At 41.4% G+C, this 15,121-nt stretch overlaps 1 protein-coding gene across 7 annotated transcripts in view; it reads right to left on the bottom strand.

The window, feature by feature from the left end:
* Positions 1-15,121, bottom strand: part of MCF2L2 (MCF.2 cell line derived transforming sequence-like 2) — a 159,565-nt gene that overhangs the window by 95,208 nt on the left and 49,236 nt on the right. For 6 of the 7 annotated variants that reach the window (XM_040073952.1, XM_040073953.2, XM_040073950.2 and 3 more), the window contains 5 exons: positions 12,522-12,612; positions 11,186-11,305; positions 5,751-5,867; positions 2,593-2,742; positions 1,472-1,596 (listed from right to left, as the gene is read on the bottom strand). In XM_040073952.1, coding sequence (XP_039929886.1) covers positions 1,472-1,596; positions 2,593-2,742; positions 5,751-5,867; positions 11,186-11,305; positions 12,522-12,612 — 603 coding nt within the window. The remainder of the gene's footprint in view (positions 1-1,471; positions 1,597-2,592; positions 2,743-5,750; positions 5,868-11,185; positions 11,306-12,521; positions 12,613-15,121) is intronic. The other variant, XM_040073951.2, reaches the window with a different exon arrangement.

Raw genomic sequence — 15,121 nt, 5'->3', positions numbered from 1 at the left:
TGGCAGAAAGCAGAGCAGGGAGATGGTGAGGAGCCCTACACTTAGGTAAGAGGGTTCTGTGTCAACTCTCCCTTAAGCAAAAGAGAATGAAATTTGCAGTAGGACAGGCGGGAATGTGACAGATGAGTGACAACTACAGGGATCTACTGTGGCATTTACAGTCCTGCCTCCTGATGTGCAAGAGGGACTTGGAGCTGTTCCGTGTGCTGGCAGCCAAGGGCAGCTGTCACTCTCTAGCTTCCACCCAATGCTTCAAAGATAATTCATCCCCAGCTGATGCAGATTGGATATGATGCAATTATTATTTTATGGAATGATTAAAGCAGAACCCTACAACTTGTTAATTTTCTTCACCCATCAGAAATAGGCAAGGGCTGAATCATTTTTCCCAGTCCATTAAAAACAATAGATTAGAAGACCATAATGACTCCCATGGATATTGTTTTACTTTGTGTAAATGATGAAACATTTATTTGCAATATATTAATCTCAAGGTGTCGTATCTTCAGTAAAATATCTGACACCAAGCTAGTGAGTCATCCTCACAATTTCTCAGTGATCCATTAATTACAAAGTAGAACAGTTTTAAACAAGGGGGGGGGGGGGGAAGCGTTCTCTGAATATCTTGATATCTTGTATTTCAATAGATGGGCATTCTTTGGGCAGATGAGGGATCAGTGAGTGCTGAAATCATCAAGTTATTGGGGCAAATGCCAATAGCTCCCTTCTATTCTTCTCAAAAACAAATTTCTGTTTTCAATCTTTCCCTGGAAAACACTTTTGTAATCAAAGCTAGTCATTGAATCCAAGATGAATTCACAAATTCCTTTGGGATGACTGTTCAAAGGATTTTAAAGTATTCAGTGAAAAATATCAGCTCAGCTTTACTTTCAGCACCTTTGTTCTCAGTGAATGCAGACACGCTGAAACCCTATCATGGCATTTCTCTTTGCTCTGCATCACATGGCACAGCAGAAACTTCTACACGGTGACTAAAAGCTTTATGGTAATAACCAGCACTGCAGGAAGGAAAAGGGGGTTCTCTGTGTGTGTGTCTCCACAGCTGTGACACACAGGATGTTTCAGGTATCATCTTCATCTATTCCTCCCCCAATATTTTCACAGACACCCACAAGAACACCTCTCACAGAGATTCAGGTGTCACTTTCTAACAAGGCACAAACTTTGGAAGTTGTACATGTTATGGAGAAAATAAGTGCCACATTAAATCTTCAGCCAGGCAGTCTGACCAAAAGTTACCAAGAAATGCAGGACTTGTTTGAACTTGCCTTGACAGTTTAATCAAGTAACCTCCTCTAAGCCATTCCCTTCTCTTACTTACCTGTCCAATAAATCCTGACCAGGTGAACCAGTGGTAATTTATAACCTGCATATTTAAATTATTTAAATTACATTTGCATCTCCTAGGATTAAATTAGCACATTGCACAAGGTAATCTAGCTCCACTGACCTTTCCACTGTGGCCACATTTTCCAGTTCATCTGGACTGAGTTTGCTGTTGGCACTTCGGGTGACTGGCTCCCGGATGCACGTCAGTAAGGTGGCCCCCTGCTTCACTGCTAGCTTCAGCTCATCCTGAGGGGAAAAAAACCAAGCCAAGAACCAAATTGTATGTTCTTCTAACAATATTCACATCTCCTAGATGATAATAAAGTAACGATAATGAAGGATTCTTTCATAGGTATAAAATACTTGAAACAAAATATAAATGCTTACCAAAGATGATATGTTTTTCTAGCAAATGCAGAGATCTAAATGTTTTAAATTTGAATAGTAGATCTACTTCTGAGAAAAGGAAAAATTTCTGAGCAGATTGCATATCTGACCAGGCCACTTGCAGAGTAAATTATTCTACCACAAATTGAATGCATGCTGTAGATTGTGAGCTGAAAGTCTGGGCTGAGACATTGCACTTCTTAATGGAATTTCCTCAAACAACACTGCGCCATGCTGAGCCACAGTACATCAGCTGTAAGAAGTCATTCACAGAAGTATCTCCCAGCATGAACGATGAGGAATAAAAAAAGACAATGAGGCTCAAACATCAGATGACAAATCCCTACAACACTGCACACTTCTTCCTTAAAAATTGTTCTTGTGCTAATATAGCTTAAGTAGTATTTTTTAATCTTGTGTTTAACCTAAGACATTTGTTGACAGCAGTAATATATACTTCTGATCCTTACTCTGCAAAGCTAAACTAGCCCCAACTTTTTTTTAAAACAAAACAACAGTCATCATCTAGTTAGGTCATTCTGTCTGTTCCTGGCTATCCTCACAGATGTTCTCTGTTTGCATCCTTTCTGATGAACTCCTCATCAGGAGCCCACGCTATTCCAGATGTGATCCCATTACTTGTGCTCACACAGTGGAAGTGGCATTCCCCCACTCTATCATTCCTGAAGCTGTAAAATGTCCATTTCCACAGGTGAATCGAATTGAGCTCCTGAGCCCAGGTGTCTGTCCTTCTCAGTGCCTTCCAGACAATGGACTGCCAAGTGATGGCAGAAAATTTTTTTAGACCAGAACTCATCTATTACACTGCTGGAGCCATCACGGGGCAACAATCACCTTCAGCTTGCTGTGGTGGTCGGTGTGTGAGGAGAGAATCTCCTCTGTGCACTGCACATCGTTGGGAAGTTCAGTCTCTGCTAGGTCTGTTCCAAAGGTCTGTAGCATCTGTGCTGTTGTTTTTACTGTCATTGCAAAGTTTTCAATAGCCTAGAAAAGGAAAAGCATAAAGTCACAGATTGTTCATTTACCCTTAGCCCTTTAACAGCACTTTGTGCCTCAGGCACACTGTGCTGCAAGTATTACATGTCTGTAAAGCTGGTCACATTGCCTTTTTTTGGGAGGATGTGCTTAAAGTTACAAATGAAACCATGTCACAAATGACCTTTTCACTGATTCACACATATTGTCACCTCCCTGAGCCAATGGGGAACTCCCAGAGCTCAGCAGACATAATGAAACCACAGAGGACATCAGCTTCAAAGCCGGGCTTGCAACTTCAGATCCTCTGCCCATGCTTACTGGGAAATTCTGCTGCATTTAAAATTTTAATTAAGGCTTTATTTAAGTTGAGAACACTACTTAAATATATGGGGCAAAGCCTTTATATTTATACAGCCATTGTTCACTCAGCAGTAATATGTCTTTCCCTGACTTCTGAATATGTGCATCTCCATCTTGCCTACCTGTACGAGATGCATTCTAGTCATTTCCCCCATCTGTCCATGCTAGTACACAAATACAAGAACAAGTAACTACAAATATGGTTAAAATGTATAAATTCATCAGAACATTGCTGTTTCTTTATCACTTGGGTACACCAACACAAAACTTGTCTGAAATCTGTGGTTTTAATGAAGAATGGGGAAGTGAAGAAGACTAAAAAAGAAACAATGCCACCTTCTCAGAGCAGAACATAATGTTCAGACCTGTGACATGTGATTAAAACCTTTACATCTAGTAACAAGTAATTGCATGGGATGTTTTTTCGTGATTATGTCCAAATTTGGGGATGACTGTGTTGTTCTGTATAGTTCTTTATTCTTTGTACTTTTTGATCTAAGCCCCCACAGGTTTGAGTCAGTCAACAAGCACTAGGGATGCTCTTACACCCAATCAAACACTATGTAGTTGTTGCACATTGCATTCCTTTTTCCAGCAACGATGGGAATTCATTGTTTGTAACCCTGACAGATGAAATTACGCTGTGTGCTCAGTGAAAAACAAACTGGAGGTAGATCATAATTCAAAAGATGTAGAGAGAAATTAGCACAGTTTGTGATCTTAAACATGCCCCCCATGAGGCAATGCAAGCAGAGTTCACAGCCTTCTTCCCTTTTTCCCCATAAATTCATGTCTGCTTTCAACACAAGCAGTACAGACCCACATATGCTCTATCTTAGTGCTTGGCAGCTGCATCCTGCTGTTCTCAGCACTGAAACTACTGGATCAGAGTTGGCTGAAATGTCACACTTCTGACTGCAACACAGACATGGCTCTTCATGACCAGAGGGCGTTTACTGTAAGCCAAAAACACACTCTGTGGACAAGAAAGTCCATAGGCTCCTGACAGCCAAGAGAGGAGAGCAAAACCAGTGAATGATGCAAGGAGGCTGCTGTGTCACTGCCATTTAGCCAGAGTTTAAAGCTTTTTCAGAAGCAAAGTACTGTCAGGACAAGGTATGAGAACACAGAGAAGCAGCAAAGGGCATGAAGACCACAGCAGACTGGAAGTCAGATTGTTTCAAGGTGCCATGGAAGCTGACACTTCCCTGATGACAACCTCTTATCCAGCAGATATTCCTTGGGTGACTGCACCATGAACTTGTCAGTGTTTCACTTAATAGCATGCTTGATCCCACTCTCTCCTGTACATGAGCAATACATCGTTTCATGTACCTGAATTACATCTATGGGTTGGGTTTTTTTTCAAGTCTCTGTGCTTGGTAAAAATTCTTCCAACAAATTTAACCAAAACCTCTGGGGATTACATAGCCCTACTCCCCTAAATTCTTGGCTCATGTTTGTTTGCCTGTTTTATCAAACTATGTATTATTGCTTTATTGCTTTGTAAACCCCTGTCATTAATAAATAATACAACCTTTCTTGTACTTCTTTTTATTGCCCTTATATTTTCAAACCTTTTGCTGTTTGAAAGCTCTTACAGATGATTCATGTCTTCACACTCCCTCTTCCTTCAAGGACAGTTTCGTATTTTTGATACTTTTGACATAAGCCTGTTCACTCATTCTCAACCCTAACCTCATTATAGTCAACACAGTTATAAATATAGAAAATCAATGTTAAATGAAATTCATATTCTATGTTTGCATATTTAGAAGCCTGAAATATTTGGTGGTTCTCAAGGAGACTTAAATTTAATTTTATAAGGACAGCAAAGCATAAAAAAATGTAGCAAGAAAGTGACAAAAGTAATTTGACTTAAATTTCCTCAGAAAAGCTCTTTTTACGAGTTAGATGTAACCTGTCCCTAAGCAACAACAGACTCAAACCCAGGGCTGCTCAGAACTTTGCAAAACATTGAGGCTCACATTAGATGTGAACTAACTTAGAACTGCCGTCTAAGTTGGGCACCATAATGAATCGTTTACATTGTTTTGAAGCAGACACTGAAATGCATTAACCAGCCCAAAAAGGGAACCAACAATCAAACCTGTACAAGTTTCCTCAATAGAATAAAAAGGTCTTTCTGCCTTCCTAGCAACAACTGTTCTTCAGTTACCCAAAATAAGACCCAGCTGGAGTGCATGCTTGTATAGTATAGAAACAAAAAATAAAATATAGTGCCCTGAGTATTTTTATTCTCTTAAAAGCATAGACATAATCATTAAAGTGAGACTTTTGACCTTACTTTTGACCTTTGTAAAGTCATCAAAATGCTACAACCTATTTTCAACTTCAGCTGAAGGCCTATGAATCCCATCAATTATTTAAAAGGCAAGAGAATGTGCCCACAGGCCTTGCTGAGTAAGAACATCAGGACACTGTTAGGCCCAGGGCCAGGGACGCAGTGAGATACAATTACTGCTTCTATGAGAAATTCTGAGGAATTTGCCTTTCTCTGTTTGAGTCACGGATTTCCTCTTTCCCTGAGTCCCTAGCAGAACGCACAGGCTGTGACGGAACGGAGAAGTCGCTTTGCACTCGTCACCCGGACAGCTGTGGGACAGGTGTGTTGGAAGAGCACCAGCACTCACAGTTCGGTGATGGATCCACTGGCTGTGGCCGTACTCCAGGGTTCCTCCCAGCTCCCGGGTCAGCTGGCTCTTGTCAATGTAGCCATGCAGATCAGAGACAGAATTTAACATGATGATCTGAAACGAATCCAAACACACCGGACTGAGAGAAATAACGAGCCTTTCAATCATTGTTCCTAGGATCTGGGTTTGCCTGAACATATATGAACACTGCAGTTCTACCAGAGGCCATCAGTTCTCATTTTCCATTTTCTCATGTCACGGCCAGAGTTTATTTTCCCTAGATTTTGCCTTCTCAATGTGTACATGGACATTCTTGATCTAATCTTGGTTTGACATCATCTTCCTCCTTGCTGGGCTGCCTCATTTTGCATGTGCATCAAGAGCAAAAGTATGGTATTGATAACGTTCAGGTAGACTTCCATAAAATAATTTATTCTCCAGATAACTTTTATTTACAGAAAAATGGAGGCACAGGCAAGTTAAAGAGCTTCCTCAACACTAACCACTTGATCCAGGGAAGTGCTGAAATGAAACCATTGAGAGTAAGATTTTTCTTTCAATTTCATGATCTTTTTGGCACTGTATGTACACTGAATTCACTGGCATTCTTCCATTTAAAATCATAATAAAAGGGAAAGGAGAGATAAACCTAGATCCATTTTTTAACTTTAGAATCTCCTTACCACTAGACTTGCTTGTAGAAAGCCAAACAAGATTTGAGTTCAGCTTCAGATAAGCAGCATTACCTTTTGGCAACGACTGTAAATTTGTCAACACAAGTGGTTACACAAATAGCACACATTTATCGCTGTTCCAACAGCTAGAAGATATGCCATGATTTCAGCAACAAAAGAATAAGAAGTTGAGCACAAATGACTAAGAATTTTAAATAAATAAATGTCAGAAATATGTCAAATGTGTTACTTGTTCCTATTTAAGGAAAGCTTAAGTGGCTGTGCATGTCAGCAGGCTCCAATGGAGCATGGTAAGTACACTGGCAAACACTGGACAATGAGATGAGTGCAGACTTATGGAGATAAGAGGACACATATTCTAGGCTAGGACTTCTCTAAGAAAAGCCTTAAGAAGAAACCTGAACAAGCTTTTACCTGATCTTTGTTACAGAATCTTTCTAGAATAATTCAGGTTGGCAGGAATCTCAGCTCTCTAGTCCAACTTTTTTTCTCAAAGCTGTGTCAGCTCTGAGATCAAACCAGGTTTCTCAGGGCTTTATCCACCTGAGACTTAAAAATATCCAAGGATTGGAGATTGTACAACTTCTCCGGGCAGTCTGGTCTGCTGCCTGACTGTCTTTGTGATGAGAAAGTTTTTCCTTATGTCAAGAGCTGCCCTTGTTTCACTTTATGTCAGTTATTTCTTGTTTTACCATCATGCACAAACTAGCTGCAGTGCCCAGTAACCTGCTTGGAGGGGCTGGAAAGCTGCTGCTATGTCATATTAACCCTCCTAAGCCTTCCCTTCTCCGCGTTACACAAGCACAGTTCCCTCAGCACCTTCCTAGACAGCACATGCTCCAAGTCCTGACCTTCTTGGCTCTCCGAGATTACTCCAGATTAATATTTTTCTTGTACTGGGGATACCAAAACTCAACAGAATGTTCTTGATGTGATTTAATTAGAGCCAAGTAAAGGGAGATGAGTGCTTGTCTCAACCTGTTGGCTGTTCATGCAGGATGCTGATGGCTTCCTTTGCTGCCAGGGCACACTCTTGCTCGTGTACAGCTTGCTGTCTACCAAGTTCCCAGGTCCTCTTCTGCAGAGATGCTCTCCAGATAGTCAGGCTACAGTGTGAACTGCTGTCAACAACACAACTGTTGTGTTGTTGGAAGGGAAGAACTTGAAGCAAAGAATGAGTTCTTTCTTGAGGAAGAAAATCCTTCTGGAAGGAAACTCCCAGTAGCAGGACTTTGCTTTGCCTCTTTTGTATGTATAAAATAATATACTGGTCAGCCCATTCCTTGAGTTTCTGTTCCAGTGGCCCTGTCTTGGAATATACCATCTGCTCCTCCTGGTTTAGTGCTATCTGCACACTTGATGACAGTGCAGCGTGTTGCCTCTTCCATGTCACGGATGAAGACATCAAACAGGGCAGGTCCCAGTAGGTATCACTACAACACTCCATTCGTTGCCCACTTCCAGGCAGAGTATGACCCATTACCCTCCTAACCCATCATGAAACTAGGTTTTAAAACCACTTGTAGTTGACTATCCATTCAGGCTTTAACCCAGCTTGGATACAAGAATGTAGTGGAGGATGCATCTGGCCCCAGGGACAAGGCTGAAAATTCTCAAGTAGGCCCTCACTCTATCCTTTTTCGCTTCCAGCAGTTCATCTTCTCCTTGACCCCTGTCTTCAAACACGGAAACATGGAGATCTTGTTGGTGAAGAGACTGTGGCAAAGAAAGGTGAGTCTCTCAGCCAAAGTTAAAGGAGAAACTGTTCCCTGAATGTGTCATGAAACACTGTTCTGTTATGATCAAAGCCAGAAAGCTCAAAAAGTTGCATCATCTTGAAAAGGCCTCACACTGGAACAAAAAGTCTAAGCACTAATTTTGAATTGGAAATCACATTTGAAAAAGTAAGTCTTAACTTCTTTGTAGCTCTTCTCCATCAGAGATGTTGCTGACAAGTTGGAAACCTTCTGATACTTCAAACCTCACTGAAACCACAGAGGAACACTGTCATGCAGTTTTCTTTTAGGAAGAATTTTCTGTTTGCTTTAACCTGGCATGCTCAGCATGAGCCACAAAACAAACCTATTAATATTGCCAGCTATGGTGCTACCCAACAGGGCACAGGTCTTCACCATGCAGGCATTCCTGCAGGAGAAGGCCTATGAGCAATCCAGCATCCATCTAAAAAACCAATCTAAGAGAGCATTAGCATCTCCCATGCTGCTTGCCAGACAGAAGACAGCCACAGTCAGTCAGCTGGAGAGTGCAAGGGAGCAGCAGTTTAGAAGAGAAACGTCAGTGTGGAACATGGAGCTGCATCTGGATGGGTTAGGCTGTCAAAAAGAAGTCACAGCCTACAAAGTTCAAGGAAGTGTTTGCTATGGACAGATTGTTCAACTTTTTATGTGTGTTCTGAAGATGCTTTAATTCACTTCCTGTGATGGGAGGTTCCTTGGGTACATCTCTGGGTGTTCCTTTTGAATTCACAGATTTTAATCTCAGATGAACCCTGCTGTGCCCCCTATATTTCTAGATCTTGATTCTGGTTAATGATATCTAAACAATTTATTTCCCAATAGAAATTTACCTGATGAGGTTTTATTACCCACATTTGTATGTCAATATACTTAAAATCCTGCATTTCCTTTGTGTCTGGTTGGTTATTTGAACCTTTATTTCCAATTCCTGTTTGATCTTGTGGTTTCTACTCACTCCAGTGTTCATTTAACCCAGCAAATATATTTTACTGAACATATTTGCAGTCTGATAGCTCAAATAAACTACTGAACAAATATTTCCTTAACAAATGCACACAATATTCTTGGAGCTCCTTTTGAATGTTCACGTCTTGGTCCTGACTCACTTACAGTTGTGATAGGAAATGCCACCCATCCATGGCCCAATTATGACATGAATGTTGTTATGGGGCCAAACACACAACATGAACAAAACCCTGCAAACAATTTAAAAGATTGTTGTGATATTGAAGATAGGTACTGATCCCTAATTCCTTGAAGAAGGACATCTCCAGTGGAACAAGAACTCTCTGGCCCCGTTCTTCTGCTTGGCATTTAGGACGCTGTTTTCAAGGAGGACAAGACATCATTCTCAGTAACTTCCCTGCTCTGAAACTGCGTCTACAAGGACATGCCCAGATGGTACTTTTAGGATAAGCTGCAACACAGGAGAAAAGCCCCTCCAGGGAGCATGTCAGATCCCAGGAACTTAGAACACCTGTAGTACAACCCTAAGTAACTTAGAATAGCATCAGACGTATGTGGGCAGGCTGTACATAAATCTGACAGGCTGTCTACAGATATCTGGGCAGGAGGCAGGCGGATCCAGCAAGGGTCTCATGCTCTTAGTTTTTGTAAGGCTCCTCTCTAAGCCCATACACAGGATGGCTAAAATATCCAAGATGACCTCAAACTAAACTGATATCTTGATTTTCCTGCCTGTAAGAAAGGTAAGTTACCATTTCATACTTAATGCAGTGCTTGACTCCTGCCTAGAATTAACCTCCTTCCAACTTTGATCCCTTCCAAGTTTTGAAATGCAACTCTGACATCAAATAAACTGCTAAAAGTATAGGAAATGCTGAACTGGTGGAAAATGCCAGTTCCTGATGAAGTTGTCCCTTTCCAGGTTGCAGTCACTGGTACAACTGTTGCTATAGCAACAGGTTGGGGCATATTAAGTATTGGTACATCCATTTCTTAAAGTACTATAAAATACTTTGGTTTGTATTCAAACAATTTTTTTTTCATCTTTTTTTTGTGTGTGTTTAACCAAAAAGCCGTCCTTATCCAACTACATGTTGCAATGATACAATTTAACCAGAGTAACCAAATATATGTTTATGGTTCCTTTTCTATATACACTGTAATAAACAGCTGCTGTCTCTCACTTCAAGAAAAGCAGAAAGTGTTTTAAACACCTGAACTTCAAACTTGAGTGATGACAGAGCTAGAGTTTGCTGGAGAACCATAAGTATTTTGCAAAACAACATAAACTCAAAAGCAAAATCCAAAACAGATATCTGAAATCCCTGCAATAAAGTCACAGTGGAGCACAGTATGAGTCTGAACCAGGATGAAATATCATCAATAATCATAATTCAAGTTTATTTATAAAACTTAAACATTTTTGACACCACAAGCAAACATGCAGCTAAAAACAACTCCTAAAAGACCTCTCATAAAATAATCTCAAACTTTTTCAGGATTGATAACCTTCTCCATATCATAGTCTCATCAGCCTACAGCATATGCCAAGTGCATTTAAAATAAGTAAAACACAAACTCTGAATCTTGAGGGCATGGGAATCAAAAGACATTCAGACAACCAATGTTACAAGGACAGTCAGCACTCTCATGGACAACCCATCAAACAGTGCAGAATTCTGCCCTAGGCTTTCACTGCTCTGCAGTCCTGAATACTTACGTTTGTCACTGGAGAGGGATCTCCCTCTGCCTACATGAAGGGAACATCTACACTGAGTTAAAATGACAGTACTTAACAACTGAGTCACGTTTTATAACTAGACTGGACATGGGAACATCTCCATTAAATACTGTGAACCATCCACTGCTCATTAACTCTTTGCATCACCACACAGACCCAGATGAAAGGCCCCAGGTGCCCCTTGCAATCCTGGGTTATGAGAAATCGCTGACAGCCCAGAAGTGCAGAAATGGAAATAAAGAAAAATGCATGGACAAAAAGCTGCATGCTTACCGGTACCTTCATTTTAAAGTCATCTCGATAGAGTTTAATGCCAATGTCAGCGATTGCCCTTTGGATAAAGCGGGAGGGTCTCAGGACAAACACCAGCTGCAGGTTTCCTGGAAATGCTCCCTGCAAGAAATACAGAATACTTAGACGGCACATTTCTACCTCACAAGGGAATTTTCAGCCAAGTGTTTCCTCACCAGGCTAAAGCAGGTAGGACTTACTGGATCTTGCTCAGTCCAGCTGCTCATTGCATCAGCTGGTCCATTCAGCACATGCTCGTTGTCACTATTCCCAAACCCAACAGGAGGACTGACCCATGGATTTCACTGCCCAGCCACACGTTGTTTCATGATACAGATTTATCACAGAGTTCCAAAGTTCCTGACAAGTGCCTTTCTCCCCCAGATCCAAACGCCACCGAGCCCCATTTTCGCCACCACACCAGAGGTTTTCCCATTTTTTAGGCTGCAGCCACTAGAGGGCAAAGCTGGCTGCCCACGTCGGACTGGTGAGGGAAGCCGGTAGCACAGATGGATTCCCCAGCCTGACCTACCTATTCACTCTGCAAAGGGTTTTGAATCTTTTTAACCTCGCATATTTTCACACGCAAGCAGGCACTCAACGCGTTCATCAGACGTGGCCCTGCCTGAAACACCCAGCCTACATCTCTCACATTCCTCTGAGATCATCAAGCATGAAAAAAGAACAATTTCTTGAAGAGAGCAGCAAAAAAGCCTGAGGATGAAAAACATTTCTGTCTAAATACATTGAAAGAACTTAAAGTCGCCTTTGTCATCCCTCCATCCTACACCTCTGTGTGTAAGTGCTTGGTCCTCACACAGTAAATGCTCCCAGTGAGACATGTATAAAACCAGCTGCTTTTCTTAGCGCTGAAAATCAGTGCCCAGCTCTGACTTTCACAAATGAGATATAAAAAGCTATTAAGAGTTTCTGACAGAGATCATTTACTACCGTGCCAACACAAATCCCTTGGGATCTATTTCTTTTATAAGCAGGCCACATCATCCCTCCTCAGGGCACAGAAGAAGTACCTCTTATACTCCTCTAGGAATCAATTCAAATTACTAGAATTTATATTGCAGTAAACCCAGAAAATATGGAATTTGTCCTAATTCAGCAGTAAACAAGACTATGTAATTTGTCTCTGCAGCTTCCTCCCTCTCTTATTTAACACTTACAAGCTGCAGGGCTGGGGAGATTCTGCATCCACAGCCAGAAAATGGGAGCTTAAAATGAGCACAGGAGGCTGTATCGTGTGCTGAAGGTTCAGCAGACAATTTTAATTTCTAGCAGATAAATAACAAAAGCAAGCACTTACTGCTATTCGTGTCAGGGATGCCTTGACTGCACTCCATTTGTCCCGTCGCCTGTCTATGATGATGATGAATCCGATGCTGGCAGCCTCCAGACTGCAAAACAGATGAAATAGGTGTGCTGGGTTACAGGGAGATACTCCTGTTCCAAGGCAGAGAACTGCAGCAAAACACAGCCTCCGTCACACCACGCTCCGAGCCCATTATGAAAACAACATACAGTGGAAAGAATGAATATTTGGCAGAAACGCACATAAAAAGGAAAGCCAGCAAAATTTCTCTTTCCAGCATAAGGCTAGCAGCTTACACAAAACATGAATATTTTATCTGCTGAATCTCTCAGCTGCTGTGGTACTCTGCCGCCAGTCTAGGTGGCATGAATAGTTCAGGATCACAAATTACACTGTGCTCTTTTGAAGACAAAACATCCAGATCCTTTTTTTTTTTTTTTTTTCCCCTTCTTCAAAATAACTTAAGCTATTAGACACCCCCCTACAGTTTTCTTTCTCCAAGTATGCTGACACCTGACAGGGGTACTGAGCTTGAGGACATCAGTATCCCCTGACTTGTGTACACAAAGCACCAGGAATTCTGGTAGGCAAAGCAGAAATTGAAGAGTTCTATTTTGCCAATCACAAGCTTGTTCTGGGGTTGCAAGTCATTCAAAACTATCCTTTTCAACCTATTGGCTAGAATAACAGTTCCTGTTCCTTCTCAGGGCTTTTCAAGAAGGATCTAAGAGGCAGTGATTTGGTGTTCCATGTAGACCTCATAAATACCCCATCCTCTCTTTCTCTCTAAAATCCCACTCTGGAGTGCAAGGTTTCAGTGGAACTGCTCTTCTCTCTGCCTTCTAAGAGCACTCAGCATTGGAGAAGCTAAGAAGTGCACACTGAGTGTCCAGAAACTTCACAAGAGCAAGATGGCTCAGTCATCTCAGGACAAACCAGAGGCAGGCAGGAAGAGTATAAATGTCATAATCAGAGGACATACTGCAATCAAACATCTAATCACAGATTAAGAAAAAAAAAAAAGTTTAAAGTATCTTCTTCTACTGTCCATACAAGGATCAACCCAAGAACACTGTTCCCCTGGGTCATTTTATCCAAAGTCATGTCAATAATCTGCTGAAGACCATCAACACAGTAACAACTCTGAGCTCTTGCTGCAGCTCTGCAGGATCAACAACTGAAAGCCAAAGCACTGTGCAAAACTGGGATGCCATGTGAAAGCTCCTATTAGTTCATACTGCTAACAGGAAAACTCACGGAATTTTCCAGTTCAGTATTTTTACAGCATTCCCCTGAGGATTACAGAATTCAGTGACAATACATGACCTTTCCTCTTTAGTAGTGCAGCATGTAGCTCTCTGCAGAGGACAGAAAATGTGTTTGCAGCAGTGCTTCTCAAGCACAGGGAAGAGAATTCATCTCTATTACCTTTTATACATACACAAATGTATACATACCCTTCAGTAGTCTTAGATATACACAAACACACACATATCCTCCAGTAGCTCAACAAATATTCCAAGGAATAAAATTCCTTGATAATGTTCAAATTAAGGCAACAAAGAAATTGTGTGTGTTGCAGATTGTTACAGAAAGGGTGAGAAAGTAAACACAAAAGTCTCAGCCCGAGGCCGTCACATCCAAATGATGCTCAGCATAGCATCAGTTGTCACTGAGATAAGCCAATGGTATTTGTATGTTTGCTTTTTGATGTGGAGCTTTTTTTATTGTTTTTCTTGTTTGTGGAGTTGTTTGTTTGTTGTTGTTGTGGTTGGGGGGGTGGGGGTTTTTTTCTTTTTAGCTAGAGAGGACTGACTGAAGTCCTAAATTTAACCAGGGAAACAGAGTGTCAGCAAGTGATCCTGTTTCAACCAGCACGATGAAAGGCTATGCCAAGGTCTGAATGTCATTTGGCACTAAGGGATGGATGTAGACAAACAGCCACGGGAAGAGGCCTGGCCGAGATGGCAGCATCAGCACAAGTGGATGCATAGCTGAGATCCCCCACTCAAGTGTGCATCCAGAGAACGTTTGTTTAAAAACACACACACACAATCTATCAATGTTTGCTCATGTCAGTACTATAATATCTCTAGCCTCATTATGAAAATGCATTAAGGTTCCTCCAGTTCTCTGAAAAGAAGGATTTGAAGACAATCCTGAAATGCGGTTAAACATCAGGCTTATCTCCAAAATAAATTCTGGCACATTTGCCTAGATATGCAGATGTCTGGCAGAAAGCTTCCCTTTCCCTGAATGAAATATCTGCAATCAGCAGAACAGTTCCACCCTCAGCTCTATATTCAGGTTAGCCCTTGAACATTGACTTGAGATGTTGAATTTTATGACCTCTTTTGTAAGGAGAGAAGGACACCTGTTATCAAAGTACTTAATCCATGTTAAGTTAAAGAGAAAGGAATTCTGGCCATGGAATAAGGCAAGTAAAAAAGGGCTTTCTGAAGCTACCTAGTGCATGCACAGAGCCATGCATGTGCATATACACCGTGTTACTGACTATCTGTGGATGTTTGCATGCAGACCCCTTTGGTGGAGCACTCTCATGGGCAGGTGCTGAACCACAGAGAAAATGAATC

The sequence above is a fragment of the Hirundo rustica genome, chromosome 10, assembly GCF_015227805.2.
Source record: "Hirundo rustica isolate bHirRus1 chromosome 10, bHirRus1.pri.v3, whole genome shotgun sequence".
NCBI lineage: Eukaryota > Metazoa > Chordata > Aves > Passeriformes > Hirundinidae > Hirundo > Hirundo rustica.
This window is presented reverse-complemented; position numbering and strand designations above follow the sequence as displayed.